The following is a 22,944-nucleotide window of genomic DNA, read 5'->3' on the forward strand; positions in this document are numbered from 1 at the left end:
CATCTATTTATTCTGCATTCACCACAATGCCAACACATTTTTATTCTTGCATCAAATCCCAACTCCGAATCATGACAGTTCATTGAATCACCAGAGCAGAATCGGTACACGACCAATCGACATGGTTGTGGACATCGGCTTGCACGGTCTCCGTGAATTCACAACTCGCTTGCTGAATTGGTCATCTCTAGGGGGGAGTTTAAACAACGGACTTGTCTCTTGCAGTGGATCATTGCGGAGCAAGCCTGCTACACATACTCCTTGGTGGTGGTCCCACTCTATGATACGTTGGGACGAGAATCCATTGACTACATCATCAATCAGGGTATGTGCATGCATCTATACACAGGTATTGTATTTTTATTGTTTAGGGTAAGTCCTACTGAGCTATATAGCTCTCTTTCAGAAGTGGCCTGGCCACAAATGATTGCTCAATGAAGTGGCTTATCATGTGGAAATGTAAAACGGGCAAATACTCTAAAAGGATGTTTATAAACATGGAGGGAAAAGCAGGAGGACCCGGATCGGAAAAAAAAAATCTACATGACTACAGGGAGAACATACAAACTCCACATATACAGGCATCAAGGTCGGGATCGAACCCATGACCTGTATACCAGGCAAGGTAGTTAACATCTCGCCACCGTGGCGCCCCACAATAATCAGGGTACAACTCGTAACCATGGAAAATAGTATCACTGTTTTACGTTGAGAATCTTGAATTGTTTTAGCCCTCGTGGCTTTCCCCCCCAATTGTTGTTTATGGTGTTATGTCACAAGATGAGGCATCCATTGAGTTTGTCGCAGAGTAGTGTTAGAGAATGGCCCATTGAAGCATGTGACACAGAGCTACCTCCTGCGAGTCTTTCAAGTGACCTCTGGTCCATACAGTAGTACCAGCACCCACCGACCCTGCCTGCCATCGAAAGTAATGTTTTCAGTGTGACGGTCAAACCAATATTTTCACTTTTCATTACTGGAATTTAGCCAATTTGAGTCCAGGACTGTATTTAATGTTTTTTTTGTACAGTAATTTGTGACAATAGAGAAACTGGTTTAATCACAGGTGAGACTGTAACTGTGTTCCAGAGAATGTAGCATGGATGTTTAAAACATAAGTTATAGGTACTAGTTTGGTTAATAAGTATAAATCTATTGCTGCGTGCATATGTATGTATATAATAAAAAAGCGTGGGAGTTTGGAAACGATGAACATTTGCCATGCATTCTTGAATTTCAGTTATTCAGACCTTTTTTTATTTCAACAAAAAATTATTAAACAGACTTCATAATGTGCACCAAGATGCAAGTTGTTTTCATGCTGGTGGGAAAACTTCAAACAAATAGCCATTCGTACCTGGGAAATGTTTTGTAATAGTGGAACATAACAAATGCATGGCACTGCCCACATCTTTACTTGTTTTTTTAACGTGTGCCTTCGTGACTATACACTATTCCTGCCCATTTTAATGTAAAATTAGCATACATAAAATAGTAATTTATGTCAGGATATTCTTTTCTCTGGAGGCGGTGGATTTCTCAAACTATAACTGCTCCAATATGCCCAGGGCCATCCTATTTATCAGACTGAAACATTATAATTATAGGATTCAGTTCAGCCGGTTTTACAGAATCTCATCATTACAACCCTTAACCCACCTACCTTTTCATGTTTACAATCTTCATTCAAATACAGATAAGTTACAATAATGCGTACTTGGTGATTGCCAAGCGAGAGTTCCACGTGACATATAGAGCACTGATTCAAATTAATGTGTGTGTGTGTCACGCAAGATGCCTCAGTGGGGAGCACCGGCGGTGCATCTTCCAGTCATCTCAATCTGTTGTTAACCCATAACACCTGGGTCTGGCCTGTGACCTCCTGCCAGAGAGCAATCCTTTGATACTTCACCTGGTCTCAAAGTGTGTTTTCAGTTTTCAGTTTCATTTATTTGGTATAGCCCTGTGAGCCATTCGGCTCTTGAATCGGGTGCAACCGCAACAAACAAAAAACAAAAACATGAACAAGAAAACATCTTAAAGTGACTATGTGACTGTGCAAACAGAAAATCCAGGAAAAAAACAGCAAAATATTCCAGAAAAAGCACCGTACACCAACGCTGTGTGCAAAAATCCCAATGGGATGCAAGTCAAACAACAACAACCACAAGACAACTTAAATTAAGGTCATCAGTCTAACTACTTAGCGTGGCAAAACTAGCATTGCACAACCGCTGTGGTGTGTGACATCACGGTCACTTGGTGGCGAATGACAGCGTTACGTTGAATTGGCAATTGCTGAATCATGTGCGATTATTGTCAATCGTCAGGATTGTGCAATTTTGTAATGACTTAATTGTATTATAACGGAGAAGAGTGGTAAATATGAAAATGTGGACCGGAGTGGATCTGAGGGCTGAAGTTTGAAAAACCCTGCAGTGACGAGAGATATACTGTTGTGTTTATATTCGGCTCAAGTTTATTTACAAACATGGTGCACGTGGGGTGCACAAACATGAATTGGATGGGTTTGTTTTTCTGCAGCTGCTTATGCATTGTGACTTGCAATTTGGATATTATCAAACCATATTTATACTACAAAATCTCAAGTCAAGTCTCCGGCCCATTGTAGCAATTCTAACACTTTCTCTTCTGATCAGATGGTTTAAATGAGCCACCGTTTATTACAATTTTCTGCATTTGTAAAAAAAATAAGACATGGAGAGTGTAATAGTCTAAATATAAGAATATATTTTACCCTTTCAGGCAATAAAACAGTTGTGTTAAGATGTTAAAACACCAAATTGAAACCTTTTGCAAGGAATCATGCCTGCATGAACCACATATACTTGTGGTGAACATGCAAACAAAAAAACATGCTCTGACAGTTATGTGCATTGTCTTTGAAACTGATTGGTCCACACCAGAGACGGCTTTCTTTAGAGCCTCGTCTCAAACGGTGTTAGACCAGAGGACGCCAAAGGGCGTACAGCACAAAAAGACAATGCCACTATCAGGGCATTAAGAGCTCGGGGTGAGCAGCTGCTAGGCTCTGAAGAAAGCTGTCGCTGGTGTGGACCAATCGGTTTCAAAGACAACGCATATACTACCAGAGCATGTTTTTTGTTTGCATGTTCACCACAAGTATGTGTGGTTCACGCAGGCATGATTCCTTGCAAAAGGTTTCAATTTGTTGTTTTAACATCTTAACACAACTGTTTTATTGCCAGAAGGGGTGAAACCTTTTCTTATATTCTGATACTGGTAAGAGAGGTCCCCATAGTGTAATGGACTTGTCACAGTCATTCAATACTCTGCTCATTCCTCCAAAACGTATGCTTTATTCCTCCAATTCTGTTGATTGCTGTGTGCACATTGTGGGGGTCTGAACATTTAGCGGAGATCTCCATGGTGGTCTGTGACAAGTTGGAGAAGGTAAAGGGCCTGCTGGAGAGCATAGAGGAGGGTGCGATCCGCATCGTCAAAACCATCGTGGTCATGGATCCCTTCGACGGCGTGATGGAGCAGCGCGCCCGCAAGTGTGGAATCGACTTAATCCTTTTCCGCGAGCTTGAGGTGAGATGTGGCCCGATGTCGCCCATTTGTATGAACTACGTACGTTGAGCTTCTTTCGTACCGTACATAGCCACCTTCGCTAATCGGAGGTGCGCGTGTCTCCAGCCCTCGCGCGTATGTGTGTTATGGGCCAACGCTGTCATAACAGTTTGCTTGTAGACTTGCTATCTGGTTGTTGAAGCTTTTTATGGATGTAATGATTGTCAGTTTGATTCGTCGACTAGTCTTGACAATGTGACAATAGTCGGGGGGGGGGGGGGGGACGAGTCTCACGTGTGCCGCCAGATAGGAGGTAATTATTATTTTAATCCGTCATTGCCTTGTCTGCATTGTATGGCTCTTAATTTGTTGCAGTGAATTTGAGTGTGCAGGTGTCGTGCGATTTTACATGGGGCAAATAACGTTTGTAAACATGTAACATGTTTTTCAGGTCATTGGAAAGACAAATCACAGAGAGCCAATTGTAAGTACGGTGAAAATCTGTATCGCACAGTGGCAAAATATAATTCAAATCAAGAGTAATACGTACGATGTGTTTAGTCGGTTTCGCCAAATGGATTTCCTTGTTTTTCTGCAGCCGCCTCAGCCAGATGATATCGCCATCATTTGTTACACAAGTGGAACGACAGGTGAGCATCCACTTGCGCAAGCTGGCTGTCATATCCTCTGCACCGTTCCGGTCGTGCACACACAGAATATATGTCTAAGCACCGGCAACATCATTGGGACACACCTTGGGTGGATCTTAAAATGCACGAAGACTATACTACTGCGTTGTGCTTTAAAGCTCTGGGATGTGTTTTTGGGTTGTTTCTGCGTGTTTGGCATGGTGTATGATGTTTCACTTTCCGTTTAATCTTAGACCAAAAACTTACACCTAACGTCCTGGGAGCAATTAAGTTGCTGTCGAAGCTGTCCCATCGTTTCGCTGCACCATGCTGTGTGGGAGCCTCATGAGAAACTGAAATCATCCCACTCTATGTATGTTGAACTTCTTTCGCAACCGTGCTAATCGGTTGGTACGTACGTAGGTGGAGGGAAGCGTCGGACAATGTGTCAAAGAACACTCTTTTACAACCTGAAAACACGTTGGGAGAGCTGTGCACCGTAAAACATCTTTGATGGTTCAGTCGCTGTGTTTGCAAAGTTCAACATGCAGTGAACACCAGTATTGACCAATACAAAAATAAGTGCGGTGTTGCATTGTGTTTTGTGTGGGACATCTGTTGAAAAATAACTATAGCCAGTCTTATTCCTCCAGTATTCATAAAGATATTGATTCGTGGTTCAATTATATTTTTCTTAATGATACCTCCGTGTCTTTGTGAAAATTAAAATGTGTTTAGCCTAATGGAGCAGCGTTTGTGTAAGCACAGCAAATAGGACCTGGGTTAAAACGGTTGGGTCTCATCAGCAGAGAGGATTGTTATAACAAGTGTAATTAGAATTATTTTGTATTTTTATTGTGTAAATGTTAAGTTCAATTGTTTTTAAAGATCGATTAAGTTTTTACTGAAGCATTAAAAGACATCGAGGGTAATGTTACTTAAGAAATTAGTGTTTGAAAGTGCCAGTATTGGAAATGTGTTGTCATGTACACTGCAGAATTTATGACCACTTCAAAAATTACGTGAGGTACGTATTTGAGGAATAGTCAAATTTATCAACCGAAACGGTTAAGTTGATGCAATGCAATGCCTTTGCTGAGTTGCTGTGGTGACTACAGTAAACTCTCATGCCATTTGTTTTTGTTGGGCAGGAAATCCTAAGGGTGCTATGTTAACCCACAAGAACATGATTTCCGACTTCTCTGCTTTTTTGGCCATTACTAAGGTAACAACACTGCCATGAAAAGCGTATCGCATACTTACATTGTTTGTCTTCAAACCGTATTGTCTGTCGTGTGGAATCTGTGCTAAACTCTTGAAGCTCTTTTCTTTGCTGTTTTCTCGCACCATTGATTTATTTGAGGTTGGAGTGTTCCAGCGTTCACCTCCTGTTTACAACTTGACCCGCCCGATTTAACTTTGAGTTTCATATTCGAGACGGTCGGTATGAGCTGGTACACAGCCTTGCGTTCGTAGCACTCGCTGTGTTTATACAGCAAATGGCAATGTTGTGGTTTAGCTAGCCCCTGCCACCCTTGTGGTGGCACAGTGGTGTGGCCACTGTGCTGTGGACTGTGACCCCAGTTCATTTCGAGGTCACGCTGACACCTGTAACTGTACTCATCCTGGGCTTCGGCCCCCCCCTCCACCACTGCACCCACCCTGCACAGACCAGCGTGGTGAAATTTGGTCGAACAACATCCATTACAGCAGTGGATTGACAAACGGTTATACGTTATATTTTCCATCATATTTAGTCTTCTTGTGTTGTAAGTTTTAAGTCGATTGCACTATTCTAAATTGTTTGTCATGTGCAGTACTCATGCTGTGTTTTACACCACTCTACGCTACACTGTGTACGCTTGTCGGAATTAGTACTCCTTTAACTAAGTGCAAGCTGGGTAATTCCACATCTGTTTGGTTTGGAGACTAACTGGTTTTATTTTTTTTATTTCACAGGAAACGTTTTTACCCAACAAGGACGACGTTTTAATCTCGTTCCTCCCACTGGCTCACATGTTTGAAAGGCTCGTTGAGGTAATATAAGTCAACGTTTTTTGTTGACCGGGCTCAATGATTGACAATTATTAGAGGTTCTTAAATTTGTGTCCTGCACCGATTGAGCTTCCCTGTCCAAGTTACCATGCCGCTGGGTACAGTGTGGTATATTGTTCGGTAATAATGTCCTGCCCTTTAACTTTCAAACCATCTTAGTGCAAGGTGAAATATTGCCGTTAGAGTTTTGTGCAATTAGTTCATAGAGCTCCTCGCGTATTATTCAACATGTCTGACGTTTTGCCGAAAGTATTGGGGGCTTCTTCAAGAGAAAAATAGTTCCTGAAGGAAAAACATACGGTATGGCCCGTAAACATTTGGAGAGCTATACAGCGCAATCGGAAAACCTTCGCAGTCCTTCATTCATATGTGTATATATACATAGAGTATTTGGTATATTTTGTTAGCAATGTATTGACAGTCTTTCAATCGTCTCTCTGAATACCATACGAGTGCCATTTGATATCCCCATGAGAATAAAGTTTTAGTCGAGTTGCTTTCCAAAGTCTCCATAAGTAGGCAAATGCACCTTTTTAAATAACCAAACATTAAGGGTATGTGTGTTTGCGTGTGTACGTGTTCAGGCCTCCATTTTATGCAACGGTGGCCGAGTAGGTTTTTATCAGGGTGATATAAGGTTACTCATGGATGATATGAAGGTTCTGCAACCCACCGTCTTCCCTGTCGTCCCACGTCTGCTCAACCGAATCCATGACAAAGTAGGTGCATTAGAATCCATGACAAAGTAGGTGCATTAGAACCCTACTTAACTTTGCTTCATCGTAACTCTTGGCAGCATGATATGACATCTAATGGACACCAGGAATGCCCTTTCTTGGAAATGCTATTCCATGCAGCAGCCTCCTATGCTGATGGATGCTGCCGTGGTATAATGGTGGCACACTGGACTTCCATTCTACAGGTGACCGGTTCGATCTCCCAAGTGTAGCGGTTTAAATCGGTACAGCACAGTTCGTCTATTGGCAGGTTGCATGTGGTGGGGTAAACGGTGGGTACTCCCGCCAGATCCGAAATGTATTGCCAGCATTGGCAAAATACACTCATCGAGGGGCTTTCTCGAACTCCCTTCTTGCAGAGAACTTCCTGCCAGCAGTGGCATGACCAGGTAATTGCTGCAAGGCCTCACATTTACCTTTATACTCCTGTGGCTAAGCCCTTCAAAATTTGGCCCAGGCTCAAAAAGATTTTGTTTATCTCAGGCGTGATGATCCGACCCTAATGAGTGCAATGGTAGAGGAGGAGTATGACTGCCAATGTTGTATGCTGCAGGTGCTCAGCGGTGCCAAATCTCACTTCAAGCGTTGGCTGCTGGAGTTTGCCGTGAGCCGGAAGATAGCCGAGTTGCGCTGCGGCGTCGTGCGAAAGGACAGCATCTGGGACAAGCTCATCTTCCACCGTGTGCAGGTGCCCGCTGCTGTCCACATTCACGTGTTCGTCTGTTCACCATTGGCCTTGCCATAACCGGGTAGCTGTATAGGGCCAATGGTCTTCCACTTTGTTTTGCATAATACATTCGGCAAACAATTATATTATTAACACCGTAGGGGCAAGCCCTAAAATAAAAGTGTGATGGCTGTCATCGAAATGATGACTGCTGGGCAGGTCCAGAAAGATGGGTTTGCATATTATTATTAATACCAATTCTGGCTGCACAGCATATTCTGCATTCTAGACAGACAAGGACTTCCATTGGAATTTCGATCGAGTGATTTCTACAGAGTTTCCTCCGTGCATTGTCACACGAGTCCTATCATTGGGGCACACCTTGATAAAACATTTTTTTAAATATATTAATGTATGTTGAACTTCCTTCACTGTACGTAGCCAACCTTGCTAATCGGAGGTTAACCTGTGGACTTAAACATGAGCCCAATGTCGTTGTTAATCATGTCATAAATAAACATGCTTCTCGTGGGGTATATTTTCTTGGCTCCAAGTTGCTGAGAAAAGACTGCCTTTTGTAGGGTTGACGGCGCCTCGTGCCGTGGTCTCTCATGCATGCCTTTTTACCCCTGCGCCGTGCAGGCGAGCATGGGAGGTCGTGTCCGCTTCATGGTCACTGGAGCCGCCCCCATCTCCGCGTCTATCCTCACCTTCCTTCGAGCCATCCTTGGCTGCCAGGTGAGTCTCCCTGCAAAGTCGGTTTTCACACGAGAATGTTATTGTTTGCCTATGACCAAATCGCCAGGAAAATGGCCCGATGTTGTCAAGAGTTGATTCGGGATAGTGTTTGGGTGGCCAACCACCAACACGCAGGCCAAGTTGTCACAGGCAGCTGTGGGGTTATGTGGTGGGCAGCAGGGGGCAGTGCATCGAAATGTGTTGCTATATCCATTGTAATTTGTATGCCTACATTAACCCCTCCACTGGCCTTCACCAGTTTGGCTCCCAAGCGATGACATCACATTTATCCCGCTATTTAAGACCGAAACAAGAGGATTTCTCCACAACTCTGGCAGTCGCCTGATGATGCTGTTGTAATTACTGGCGAAAACGTCATACTCGAATTGTAAATGTTGTGGGTTTACTCTCCAAAAGTGGTGTGGTGTACTAGTAACGAATTGGCATGTTTGGTTTTACATGACAAACCTTACTAATTGGCTGTCGGGTAGTGGTGGGTTTAACACATTTATATTTACACGATCTAACCCAAAAACCTCATGTTGCTATCCTGTGTCTATGCTATGGCCCGCCTTCACCAACCGTGTTGTGAAGTATGGTCGAGTAAACCCCCGTGACCTGCACGGCATTGGGAGGCCGTAGTTCACGTTGTGTCAATATATTGCTGCTTAGCCTTGACTTGTCACTGGAAAGCTTTTGCATGATAAATACAATGATATAATTTGTGTTTACAATAGAAATCAAAATAAAAACTTTTCAAAGGACCTTTTGCTTTTTTTGTAAGAAAATATTGACCAACATGCCTAATTAAAGGTGTAGCATTTTTCTTGGGTTGACTCGTGCATATGGTTTCCATGGAAGTGATTGTAGTGTTGTTGGGTAAAAAAAACATTCCTACGCAAAATAATGGCTTAAATATGAGTGTTAAGAAAACGCGACTTTGTGCTTATTCAGGACGAATACAGTGAGGGGAAAAAAGTATTTGATCCCCTGCTGATTATGTACGTTTGCCCACTGACAAAGAAATGATCAGTCTATAATTTTAATGGTAGGTTTATTTGAACAGTGAGAGACAGAATAACAACAAAAAAATCCAGAAAAATGCATGTCAAAAATGTTATAAATTGATTTGCATTTTAATGAAGAAAATAAGTATTTGACCCCTCTGCAAAACATGACTTAGTACTTGGTGGCAAAACTCTTGTTGGCAATCATAGAGGTCAGACGTTTCTTGTAGTTGGCCACCAGGTTTGCACACATCTCAGGAGGGATTTTGTCCCACTCCTCTTTGCAGATCTTCTCCAAATCATTAAGGTTTCGAGGCTGACGTTTGGCGACTCGAACCTTCAGCTTCCTCCACAGATTTTCTATGGGATTAAGGTCTGGAGACTGGCTAGGCCACTCCAGGACCTTAATGTGCTTCTTCTTGAGCCATTCCTTTGTTGCCTTGGCCGTGTGTTTTGGGTCATTGTCATGCTGGAATACCCATCCACGACCCATTTTCAATGCCCTGGCTGAGGGAAGGAGGTTCTCACCAAAGATTTGACGGTACATGGCCCCGTCCATCGTCCCTTTGATGCGGTGAAGTTGTCCTGTCCCCTTAGTAGAAAAACACCCCAAAGCATAATGTTTCCACCTCCATGTTTGATGGTGGGGATGGTGTTCTTGGGGTCATAGGCAGCATTCGTCCTCCTTTTCAAAACACGGCGAGTTGAGTTGATGCCAAAGAGCTCCATTTTGGTCTCATCTGACCACAACACTTTCACCCAGTTGTCCTCTGAATCATTCAGATGTTCATTGGCAAACTTCAGACGGGCATGTATATGTGCTTTCTTGAGCAGGGGGACCTTGCGGGCGCTGCAGGATTTCAGTCCTTCACGGCGTAGTGTTACCAATTGTTTTATTGATGACTATGGTCCCAGCTGCCTTGAGATCATTGTCAAGATCCTCCCGTGTAGTTCTGGGCTGATTCTTCACCGTTCTCATGATCATTGCAATGCCACGAGGTAAGATCTTGCATGGAGCCCCAGGCCGAGGGAGATTGACAGTTCTTTTGTGTTTATTCCATTTGCGAATTATCGCACCAACTGTTGTCACTTTCTCACCAAGCTGCTTGGCAATGGTCTTGTAGCCCATTCCAGCCTTGTGTAGGTCTACAATCTTGTCCCTGATATCCTTGGAGAGCTCTTTGGTCTTCGCCATGATGGAGAGTTTGGAATCTGATTGATTGATTGCTTCTGTGGACAGGTGTCTTTTATACAGGTAACAAGCTGAGATTAGGAGCACTCCCTTTAAAAGTGTGCTCCTCATCTCAGCTCGTTACCTGTAAAAAAGACACCTGGGAGCCACAAATCTTTCTGATTGAGAGAGGGTCAAATACTTATTTCTCTCATTAAAATGCAACTCAATTTATAACATTTTTGACATGCGTTTTTCTGGATTTTTTTGTTATTCTGTCTCTCACTGTTCAAATAAACCTACCATTAAAATTATAGACTGATCATTTATTTGTCAGTGGGCAAACGTACAAAATCAGCAAGGGATCAAATACTTTTTTCCCTCACTGTAAGTGGTCTTCTCTTATTACTGGAACATCTAGAATTTCACACCAGTTACATTTAACAATGCACGTTGATTGTTGAGGTATTACAACGTTGAAAGGGGAATCCTAATTCACCTCTAGAAAGTGCCGATTAAATGGCATTCATTATTGAATAGATCTTTTTTGTTATACTATCTAACGTGAAACTCAACATATATTTGGAAAAGCTTTTTTTGGGGTTTTTTTATATTTCTCAGCTTTTATTTTTTGTAATTATTGCTGTCTTCAGTGCAAAACGTGGACTTTTACAGGCCATTAAAGTTTACACGCTCCACTGCAAACATGAGTTCCTCATTGAATATGTTATTTTGTAAAAGAGCACAATTTCTGTAAAGTATATTTCATGTCACAATTACATAATTTTTCTTCGTTGATAAAAAATCGATATTACAAAGGAGCCATATTATTTGCATAGAAAATGGAAATGATAAATAAGCATAAGAAAATATGCAACACTGAAATCCACATTGTATTTGTTTTCATTGTGTACTGATGCCGATTTTAGACTTTACTTTGTTCTTGCAGTAATGGGATGAGTAGGTGGTGGTGGTGGGGAGGATGTTGGACTGTTTGTGTTTGAATTGTTAAAGTCCTGCCCTCTGGTCATAGAAGTGGAAAGAATGATGGGTGGGGGGAAGAGAGCAGCATTTTATAATGGACCTCGTCCACCCTTGCCTCTGCCTGTTCACACCACACAGGTGTACGAGGGCTTTGGGCAGACCGAGTGTACAGCTGGGTGCACCTTCACCATGCCCAGCGACAGCACCGCGGGTAACTCTTCCTGGGTCTGGGCTCCACTCGTGACTCGCGCACTTTTTGTGTGAATTTTTGTTCCAGCTGCTAGAGTTTATAGCTCCAGGTTTCCACGTGTGGACTGAGGCATGCACGGGGATATTGGATGAATATAGAATGTTGGGGGAGGGGGAGGGCAGTGTGAAGCACCAGCACTTACTAAGCTCTTGTAAGGATTACCTTTAATCTCCCTTGTTCTCACAGTGCTACGGAAACGAGCTGTGATGAAAGCAATTTCAAATTGTTGCAACAAAGGAGCATACTGGTTTCGTTTAATCAGAATTTTTTTTTAGTGTTATACGCTTGGAATATGCATTTGAAACCTGCTTTAAGCTGTAGTTCTAAGCATATAATACGTCAGTTATGCTTAATATGCATGCACTGAATTGTACATGGTATAATTAATAAGTTATCGTTTACACTAATGATATATAGGTTGATTCAACAAAGATAACTGTACAAACAAGAGAGGGGGAAAAATAAACAATATAACTGAAATGGAAAAAAAATACTTGAATTGATTCTTGACCCTGAAATTGTGACATTTATGTAATCTAATGATTGGGGGCATGAATCTAAGAAATCTCTCATCATGCTTTAGAGTTCATTTGCTCCAGATTAATGATAAATACGCATTACAGGTTCATGTTTTTTTATGGATAACTAGCCTTTTGCCCATCCAAGGACGGGTGTATTTCAGTAAATCTGAAACTTGCAAGCAAAAAGCAGACCACGACGTGATATTCATTGCATCAATTCGTGTGCAATTTGTAAGACCGCGGTGACAGACTTAATTCATTTGAAGGTAATAATCACTTGTTCATCATGAAGGGTTTAACCAGGGCCCCACTCACGACCTTATTGTGGGTGCAATTTCCCTCCTTGAAGATCATCCACCTTGGGGGGTATAGGTAGTACTACACCAGAGGTCCAAACCCCTCAGTCAGAGCTCCTGTAGCCATTATTGTCACAGATCTCGTCATGATATTGCCACAATAAGTAACGAATTGTTGGAATTTGTTACGTACATTTTTTTTTATATGGCCCCTGTTTTAAGGCATGGTTGATGACATTGTATGAATCCTACATTTAGGCCACTGGCATGTATTCTTTCATAAATATTGTATAAATCCCACTCAGCCTTCCACTGCATTTGGCACTGAAACTGCAGGGTTTTATTTGCCGGTGTCTTGCAGGTCACGTGGGACCTCCGATGCCGTGTAACCACATCAAGGTGGTGGATGTAGCAGAAATGAACTACTTTGCTGCCAACGGAGAGGGAGAGGTAAGACCGTGTGTGTGCATAATCTCATGAATGTAATTTCACGTGTCCATGCATGCAACTTTTGTAAACTTGGCATACATATAGAGAACTGCCAGAATTTTCAAAAGTTATAATTGTGATGTTTTATTAATACGATTATGAAACTTTACACAATATACTTTGGGTTAGATTTCCTTTAATATTTCATCGTTTTGAGTCCACATTGTACGAGAACAATTTGAAGAACTACGTGGCTAGTCGTCGATCCAGTTTTTAAGTGGGGTGACCGTTTTGGGTTTTCATGTGTATGTTGTTTACCCAGGTGAGAAATCAAGAGACAAATGCAAGTTTGGTTTGAAAGAGCGATCTGGCTTGCCAAAATGACAAGCAATCGCATTAAAATGAGTACAACAACAATGAAACAAATATAAATCTGCAAATGTAACCAAATAGAAATGGGACAAAAAATTACTACGTAGCAGAAAAACGGTGCACAACTATAAACAACAAATTTTGCATTGCACACATTAAACAAAAAATATTCGTAGTAAAAGTAAGTTATAGAAACATGAAAATATATTCATGGTCATTTGTGTGTGTGCGTGTGCAGGTGTGTGTTTATGGCACAAATGTGTTCAAGGGTTACCTGAAGGACCCAACGCGGACCGCTGAGGCTCTGGATGAGGATGGCTGGCTCCACACGGGCGACATCGGCAAGTGGCTGCCTGTGAGTTCTGCCCCTTTTACGCATGCCTATACGGGCACTGTAATAGCACGATAATAGAAATTAGTCATTTACAGGCTTTTGACAATATACCGCTGGATAAAAGTTTGTTAATAGTTTACGTAACAATTCAACCCTCCCAAGTGAATCAATGAAATCTCTCGAAAGTTATTGTTGCAATTTTATAATAAAAAAAACTGACCTCTTTTGTTCACCAGGTAGAGACCACTTGGCTATTGGTGCTTTTCAGAGGCAATCTGGTCCCACATGATAGCTGATCAAAGTAGCTTGTATGTTGGAATTTGTAGGAGCCAAATAATGTAAATGCTTGTTTCTAAATGTGGAGGGTAAAAAATCGAGGACCTGGAGAAAACGCCACACGACCACAGGTAGCAGGAACATGCAAACTCCACAAGCTACTGCATATCAGACAAGGGGAAATGACATCTCGCCACCGAGTGCTTTTTTTTTCTCTCTCTTACCATCGTGTTGTTTCATGTTTTCATTTGTATAAACGTACTCTATTCTTAAACAGTCTACGCTTTTTTTGTGAACATGCATTATGCATACTAATAATTCGTGTATTAACGATACAGTGCTTGAAAAATGAATTGCTACTGACATGAACATAAAGTTATACAATACTTTTTCACTTTGAATATTAATACCAGCATAACAAAACTCATGGCTAGAATGAAGGAGCAGTGGTTAGCGCAATTCACTGTGTATCTGGCGACCTGTTCGATTCCCGGCCACGGCTAACATAGGTGTGATATGACCGACACGGCATGGGGAGGCCCTCATCTCACTTCCCGATACTTGCTGTTTATATCATGCCTATATAACCATGCTTGTAACTAAGATCTATACCGTGTGCCGTTGCAGGACGCCCTTGAAATAGAGCCTGACAGCTCATTGGGCCCTTCCTCCTGAAATAAATAAATAAATGCACAAATAAAAATCCATGCTGTTGGCTTCTCGCCCCCTGTTCAAGTCTTGGACATTCATGTTTTTCCTCTGCCTATGATTAATCGCCTTTGTCCATAAGATAAATCTGTTTCGACATAGCATCTTCAGATATGGTCACATGTAAATGCTAAAGAAAAAATAGCCTCATATCCAGTAGTGGATTGCAGATTATTATTAAAAATAACACTCGGACATCTGCTTGTGTTATAGTGGTAGCAGCATGGTGAACAACAACAAACTAAAAATGCATTTACTCGCTCACCTTGCCATGCTTCGGACCTGTGTGTTTGTTTGTTAGAATGGAACACTGAAGATTGTTGACCGGAAGAAGCACATCTTCAAGCTGTCGCAGGGAGAGTACATCGCCCCAGAGAAGATTGAGACGGTGTACGTGCGCAGTGAGCCCGTGGCCCAGGTGTTCGTGCACGGAGACAGCCTGCAGGTAAACAGCTCCGCCATTGAATTGTGCAAGCAATGTGTTTTTTAGTCAGTACAGTTTATAGCACTATTCTAAAGCTGCAAAGTGAAGGATCATGTTAAAACGTGTAAATTGTGTTAAATAATATATATGACTTACAAAACAATTAGGATGGCGCACTGGTTACCGCACTATGCTCTGAATCCAGGACCTGTTCACAAACATTCTTGATGAGTGATATCTGGACCGGTCCTGTTCGCTATGGGCTTTTACATTTTGTCCTATAGGCAGCGGTTTGGAAAATAATCTCTCATGTGACCACTGTGTGGTGTTGGCAAAGGAGCAGTTGGTGGCCTGGAAATGAGACGAAGTACTTTTGTAAGCACACACTGTCCCACTGATTGCAACGGAACTATAAACAATGGACATTCCCATTTTAGTTCTTGAGTGCAAAGAATCGTTTCAGGAAAGCATCAGGTTTTTTTGGCTTTACTTAAATTTAAAGACGAAGCCTTTTTACTTAAATGTTAATTTTGAGACTTGTGTAAAAATTGCAACAAAGCATAATTATGCATACAATCGAGTGTGTACATGCTCGGCGTTACGCAAACCGTGCAAATGCATTGCGCTGGCACGCCACCAATGCCTTTCTTGGCAGGTATTTGATATTGACGCAAGCTGATTTTGTTGGTTGCTCAGTCTTGCCTGGTGTGCATCGTGGTGCCGGACATGGAGGTTCTGCCAAGCTGGGTGCAGAAACGAGGCATCAAGTGTAACCCAAACTCTGTGTTCATAAACAAGGTGAATGCCCCTAACTCTTGCAGCAGCTTTGCTAGGGAGAGCACTAGTCTTTGAATCGAGGAAACTTAACTTTTGTAAGTTTAACAGCAATTATAAAAGTCAGTGAAAGTTTAGTGCGCCAATTGTCACGTGTTTTGTCGCAGTGGCCTCAACGCAGTCGGTAATAAAAGTGTAATTTTCGCGGCAGGATGTTCGTGCAGCCATCCTTCACGACATGGTGCGTCTGGGCAAGGAGGCTGGGCTCAAGTCGTTTGAGCAGGTAACATACAACACCAGTCACCAGGCAACCCTACGCACACAGAAATTGCATAATGTGTACAGTCTCCAAATTAGACTGAACAGATCGTTTGGGGAAAGTGCTGTTCACCTATTCTTGGGTCTTTTGGTGAAGTCGCGTAGATAGGTTCAAAGAAAAATAACAAAAAACTACGACTTTTAGATCGCAACACAAGCGGTCGTCTTCAGAAAAATGGGGGTTAGCTTCCAAGGCAAACCGTTTATAAGGGTTTGAAATGGGCGTAGCCCAAATATCAGCAGCAAATGATAATGTAAGTGGTGGACAGCCAACCCGACGGTGGTTCGTTTTCCACCAATCAAAGGGCTGCCAGGTGAAAATTAGCATATTAAAGAGAGATTAGCATGTTAATGGGAGATCTCAGAGCCTCAACCAAGGGGTCCGGCGCGTGAAGTGACTGTGAAAGCGCAAGTTTGAAATGGGCGTAAAGCGCAACTAACATAGGAAGGTGGTAGGATGGGAACATGATTGCCAATTATGACTTAAACTGGTTGATGACGTCCTTCCAATGATTGCTCAGTTTGTACCCATCTTTTCGGTTGAAATTGTGTCTATCTATATATATGGATGGCTTCATGAACGAATCTTTGTTGATAGCCAGTGGTATTACAAAGTATCTTCGTCTGAGAGAAATCAATTTCGTGTGAGCCCACCGCATTAAAACAATGATCAGCCACGGCCAAGGTATTGGTCATACCGTGTTTCAGATCTGCCTTATGTTCGCGAACACGGTCCAAGACATGTCTCTTAGTTTCCCCATTGTAACTACTGCCGCAGACACCGCTGGTGGAGCCAGTGGGGTGGGGGGGGTGGCACGTGCTACTAATAAACCTGAATGATCCGATCGAAATTATAGATTTCGATCGGATCATTCAGGTTTATTAGTAATAAATCGGCATTTTGCGACCCCCCCCCCCCCCCCCCCCCACTGCCACTGTGTAGCATATTATTATGTGCCAGGGACTCTATGAGATGATAGGACATTAGTCTGCCGTTACATACTGCCAATTATGGACCCAAAGCAGTTATAAGTGACTCAGAATTGTGCGCAGTTGCAGTTGCGTATACAGTACACGACTTCCCCGAAGGCATAGATTCAGCGAGCGCGATGCTGATCACACACCGCGGTTCGAATTCGACCCTCGATCGATGGCTGCGCCATCAACGCACACGCGTCGAATAAAAAGCAAGGGACAAGTCCTTACTTTCGAACAACTCCTATCAATTTTCATTGCTGGAGGGGTTGCCCCCCTACCTGAAAATCCTGGCTCTGCCATTGGCAGATACAGCTTGGTTTGTAGACATCGGGGTATTGCATGTCAGGGATCACATCCTTCACAGATGGGATCAGATCATGAATTTTATGCACTGTTAAATCGAACCTGGACCTTGTGATTGCTCATGATTTTGAATATCTTTTTAGTGGCCCCTGCTATGTATGGCAAGGTGATGGTTTTGATTGGGTCCTCGGATGGTACTTTCCCAACGGTTGGGGTGATAGCTTTACTGTTCACCTAATGAGGACTGGCACAGCACAAGATAAGGTGGTGTGGACTGCTTCGCCCAGCGCATATGTATCTCAAATGCTGAAGTTTACACACATGCTCCAGTTACATGGTAAGAGCTGAGTTTACCTTGAGAATGCCCAGGACCGGTTCAGTTATGTGCCACTTATCTTAACCGCGACCACCAATCCAACTTTGGTCACCAGGTAAGGTCATATACTGTGCTAAGCATTACGCTACCACTCCACCAATTAAATAAGAGCACTGTACCTTATTTAAAGCAGGCCTTCATAGCCAATACTGTGTTCTTGGGCTAGGAGTATGTATGTTTTATGCCAAACATTTTGTCACTTGTGGCATCGTTGGTGACAATATATTTTCGAAAAACACTACTTGGCCGAACCTAAAAACATGGACTACGCTTGTTATAATCACGTAATACAATTTTGCACTGATGTCGATTCATATTTGGAAATTCAGCTACAATTCCATACATTTATGGGGGGGGGGTCTTTTAATCAATGTAAAAGCAGAAAGCATATGCTTGTGTAAGAATGATAGGAATGCATGTGCATATCTGTAAAGTTAAGCCCAGCCTTCCAGAGGGCATGGTACCTTTGACTTGGGGGAGTTATTTAGGTTTTTTTTTATCCTGGCCAAATCCCCTGGGGAAAATCTATTCTACCACAAGCGATTTGGAAATGTTATTCTTTGACAATTGGATAAATTGTGACAACTGTAGTTTGCTTGAAGGTAAATTTGCATTGATGAACCTCGTCTGAATCTAAGTGTGAGTGCCATGTTTGCATGTGGTGTTGTGCTTGCAGGTCCGAGCTGTCCACCTGCACTCAGACCTGTTTAGCATTGAGAACGGACTTCTGACGCCAACATTCAAAGTGAAACGGGCCGAGGTATGCAAGTTCTTTCATTCAGAAATAGACAGCCTGTACGCTGGCATTACCGTATGAGTTCTGGCAGATGAAGAAACAACGTCTCCTTCGGGCATTTGTTGAAGGGCCTGTTGTGAAGGTGGCTTAGAAGTAAAAAAAAAATCATGCCTTGTTTTTGACATTGTGAAAAATCTTAAATTTAATTTGTAAAACACAAAACTGTCACGCTATGGATGCTATTGATTCGATCGACGAGGGGGTGGAGAATGTATAATTTTTATACGTGTACATATTTTCTACAGCTTATTGTGTTGGGAAATCCTTAAGATCAAAAAATGTAACAGAGGTATGTACGCAGCTAACCAGCAACAATAGATGTTTTTTGTAGATGGTTCCTCGAAAGATAGACAACTGGAAAGAATTTAAGGAGTACATTTTACAAAACACTAACCAGTTGGACAGACACAAGGTACTGTGTTAAAGGCAGGAAGACGGCTTTGATTTTCCTTTTACTGTAATGGTCCACGACATGGGAGACTGCATTGCTCGCTATTTTGCTACCTCTGTCTTGTGAGACACTGATCTGCTAACATAGAATATGTTATTTTAAATAAAATGACGAATCTTGTGTACAGGGTATATAGGGATGTGTAGAGGGAGACATGCTATCCCATGGACCATGTTTCAAGGGCTGCTGTGAAATTTGTGTTCTTCCAAACAAAGTACTATTGAGGAAGAATGGTGGAAATCGGTTTATCACTTTACTCATAACAAAACCATATGTAGAGGTGTCATTTTATGTCTAGCTACAGTAAAAGTGTACACGATTCTCATTCTACATGCATTTGTTGTAGATTGTAGGAGAATACAGGCTTTGAGGAGTTGTGGCATGGTTGGCAACAAAAGAACAATTATAATTCTGTGAGCGTGACGGAAAGTTGAGCAGTTGGTATCAAGCAGTGTAGCCCTGCCAATTAAGACTCGTAAAGTAACAATTTAAATCTCACAGCTGGTGAAAAAGCAAGACTTATTAAAATTCTGTAAATGTTTGAAATGCTGTTAGATGTTGAATACTTGTGAATACTGGCCAATGGGCTTTGATAAATTAAGTAATGATTGTTTATTTTTCTGTAGGTGTTAAATACAGGTAAAAGCTGTAAAGGTTTGGTTATGAACTGTGGCATAGTGTTACATGAGCACATAAGTATTGAAGTGAGATTTTAATAAATGTGCAAAAGTCAAAAAGCTTCTGAACCCCCCCCCCCCCCCACTTTTCCTCTTGTGACATGAGAATGAAGTGGCATTTATATGCTGTATAACTGTAAACTATTTGTTGCTGGCCTCAAAACAGCAGATGCAATTATTCTACCTTCTCCCGTATGCCATTCACATAAGTGTTTCGCGTGATGTTTGCTTTGAAGACTAATAAAATGGATTGGAGTTTTATGATTAAATGCTTTTAAAAATTTAATTGTACTGTGTATACAACTACTGTGCATAGTTATAACTGTGCACTTTAAATTATGCAACTACTGTATTACACATCTGTCTTGTGAAAGTATAATCTTATTTCATTTTTAATTATAGCCATATAATTATACAAATTTTCAATCCAGTGCGAAAGGATCAACATGCCATGTGGCTCTGAGAGATTCTTTGACCATACTTACCCATACTGGTCAATGCGGGTTGGTGATTGGGGCTATTCAAGACCGGTTCATATATCAATCACCCCTGATGTTAGCCGTGTCAGGGAATGTAACTCAGGTCACCAGTTTTACAGTGCATTGTGCAAACGAACACGCCACTGCTCCACCCCAACATTATTACCATGTCTGGAATAAAAATGTGCGAGGTATGCAATGTTGAATGTCGGACTACGTTATGGAAATTGTATCTTTGTTACGGAGCGCATAGTCGTTTCTGGTCTCTTGGCATATGGCATGCAAAGTGGCTTATACAAGCTTCAGCTGGGTATTTTTGGGACTAGCTTATTTGGTTTTAATGCGATTGTTAGGCAGGTTAAAATCTGCTGTACTAAATCCTAAGTAGAATTGTGCCCGCAAAATGAACGTGTGAAACGTTGAGAGAGAGGACTTAAAGAAGTGCGGGTCTTATCATGAAGCTAGATTCCCACCTATCCGCTCAAATTAAACGTGCCATGTCGGACTGCATTGAGTTTGCACCAGACATAAGTATATATGATGACTTATTTTTTCCTTAGTTCATACCTTTTGTTGCCACCAAAAAAATAAAACTCTTGTGTTGCCAAATCAGTTAATGCGTGCTATCTTACTAAAACGAAAGAGCAACTGACATTGAATAGATAGTGTAGGTGGGAATCCATTATAATTTGTCATAAGTCGTGTTGACTTTTGTCAAATCTCTTGAACTATTAGGGATAAGATCCACTTTAATTGTGACCTTATCTTTCACGTCCCTGTCATACCATCCCCAGATACATGGCATGAAGCCATTTTTGCATTGTGTGTGCCGTTTTACTCTTTGCATTAGTTGTGAATAATTATTGCAACTAAACTTAAATTACTGATGTTTCTTGGATTATCTGTATTTTGAATATGGTACTTAAGATAGCAATTACATTTTTGGTATATTGCCTAAATTAAAAAAAACCTGCTTTAGCTACATCTGCTACAATGCAGTGCTCAATTGAAATTCATTGTACTGTATATAATTTGATTAGAGCGTTTTGTAATTGATAGTCATCATGAATTATTGAATGGTCTTGATGCACGTACCTAGATACACAACTCTTGTTTTAATTATTTGTGCATTAGCATTGGCAAACATGAATAGGCCTGTTAGCATTTCATATTATTCACACTTGGCGTTTTGGTTTGTGTGTTCTTTTCCCCCCTTTATAAGTTTAGCGTGAGCGTAATATTGAAACCTTGTAATTATTTTCTTGGTTTGGTGCCTAGACATTTCATTATATATCTGTAGTCGAGTTCACATCAATTTTGCTTATAGCAAAACACTAAAAAGAGATTTGTTGACTTTGTAATTTACAATATTGACAGTCATCTGTCCTGACATAAAGATTGTTCTCAAGCGTTGAAATCCACTGTGCTTTGAATTTATTGCAAGTGCATTTTCTGAAATATGAAATATTTAAAGATGTTTATATAAACACATTTTAAATCTGGTATTCACGTGACGCAAAGGATGGATTTAAATGTCATGACGATGTGCCTGGGTAAAAGGGCTTTGTACGTGTTAATTGTACAGTCGTACAATAAGCACAGTTATGCCTTAATCGGCTGAACTTGTGAAACTTTGCAAAGAGCTGTGATGTGTACAATTTTATCAATGTTTGAACTTGAATAAAATGTTCAGGGTGTGCTACACGTTCTTGTATCCACCGTGTCTTAATGATGTTTAAGCGTTCTTGGTTTGAAGTGCACCTCACAAGTGTGATTTAGTGTGTTTTTTTTATTTACAGCCATTTGTAAATCCACTGCTGGATGAAGACCCATCCATGACATATTCAAAAACTACGTTTCGATCGCAACACAAGCGGTCGTCTTCAAAACGTCGTAGTTTTTAGTTTTTTTCTTTGAACCTTTCTACGTGACTTACCGAAAGACCCAAGAATATTCATTCCTGCAGTCGCGAAAGCTTTAAGTCAAGATCTCTCCATGTCAGTCATGAGGATTTCACGATATTCCACCGTCAGTTTGACACGTAGGCTTTCACGACCAATATTCATAATTAAGGTTTTTGGGTTGGATAGCGTAAATATAAATGTGTCGTAACCTGCCACCACCCGGCACAGCCAACCAGTAAAGTTTGTCACCTAAACATAACGTGCCAGTTAGTTACTACTTCAGCCCACTGGTGTGTTGAGTGAATCCACAACATTTACAATTTGAGTACTATGTTTCGCTGCATCCAGCATCATCGGGCGATTTAACAGTGAAACGTAGTACTTAAATTTAAAAGGTGGATTTACTCTACACCACCGGTCGGCTGAAGTAACGAATTGGCACGTTTTGTTTACTTGGTTGGCTTTGGGTGGTGGTGGTGGTGGTGGGTTTTGACACTTATATTGACGCGGTCTAACCCAAAAACCTTTTATTTTGAATATTTAACCGTATTGGTCAGTGCAGGTGGGTAGAGTTGTGCTGAACTGGTTCAGCTATCATACCACTGATGTTAGCTGAAGTTGGGAATCAAACTCAAGTGTGGTAGCCACTCTGCCACCACTCCTACTCTTGAAAAGATAATATGCTAAAAACTTGCAAAACAAAAAAAACCTGTCCTAGGAATCGTGTAAATAAAA

At 41.5% G+C, this 22,944-nt stretch overlaps 1 protein-coding gene across 1 annotated transcript in view; it reads left to right on the plus strand.

Annotated features, from left to right (window-relative positions):
• The window catches only part of LOC116940276 (long-chain-fatty-acid--CoA ligase 1), a 43,143-nt gene extending 21,134 nt beyond the window's left edge, over window positions 1-22,009 (plus strand). The window contains exons 6-21 of the mRNA XM_032949853.2: window positions 226-325; window positions 3,398-3,576; window positions 4,007-4,039; window positions 4,154-4,205; window positions 5,336-5,409; window positions 6,144-6,221; window positions 6,824-6,958; window positions 7,530-7,664; window positions 8,286-8,381; window positions 11,682-11,754; window positions 12,972-13,060; window positions 13,650-13,766; window positions 15,031-15,174; window positions 15,850-15,951; window positions 16,139-16,210; window positions 18,579-22,009. Coding sequence (XP_032805744.1) covers window positions 226-325; window positions 3,398-3,576; window positions 4,007-4,039; window positions 4,154-4,205; window positions 5,336-5,409; window positions 6,144-6,221; window positions 6,824-6,958; window positions 7,530-7,664; window positions 8,286-8,381; window positions 11,682-11,754; window positions 12,972-13,060; window positions 13,650-13,766; window positions 15,031-15,174; window positions 15,850-15,951; window positions 16,139-16,210; window positions 18,579-18,719 — 1,620 coding nt within the window. The 3' untranslated portion in view covers window positions 18,720-22,009. The remainder of the gene's footprint in view (window positions 1-225; window positions 326-3,397; window positions 3,577-4,006; window positions 4,040-4,153; window positions 4,206-5,335; window positions 5,410-6,143; window positions 6,222-6,823; window positions 6,959-7,529; window positions 7,665-8,285; window positions 8,382-11,681; window positions 11,755-12,971; window positions 13,061-13,649; window positions 13,767-15,030; window positions 15,175-15,849; window positions 15,952-16,138; window positions 16,211-18,578) is intronic.
• The last annotated feature ends 935 nt before the right edge of the window (window positions 22,010-22,944 follow it).

Source organism: Petromyzon marinus, chromosome 8 (assembly GCF_048934315.1).
Source record: "Petromyzon marinus isolate PM22_M1 ecotype Great Lakes invasive population chromosome 8, UKy_Petmar_22M1.pri1.0, whole genome shotgun sequence".
NCBI lineage: Eukaryota > Metazoa > Chordata > Hyperoartia > Petromyzontiformes > Petromyzontidae > Petromyzon > Petromyzon marinus.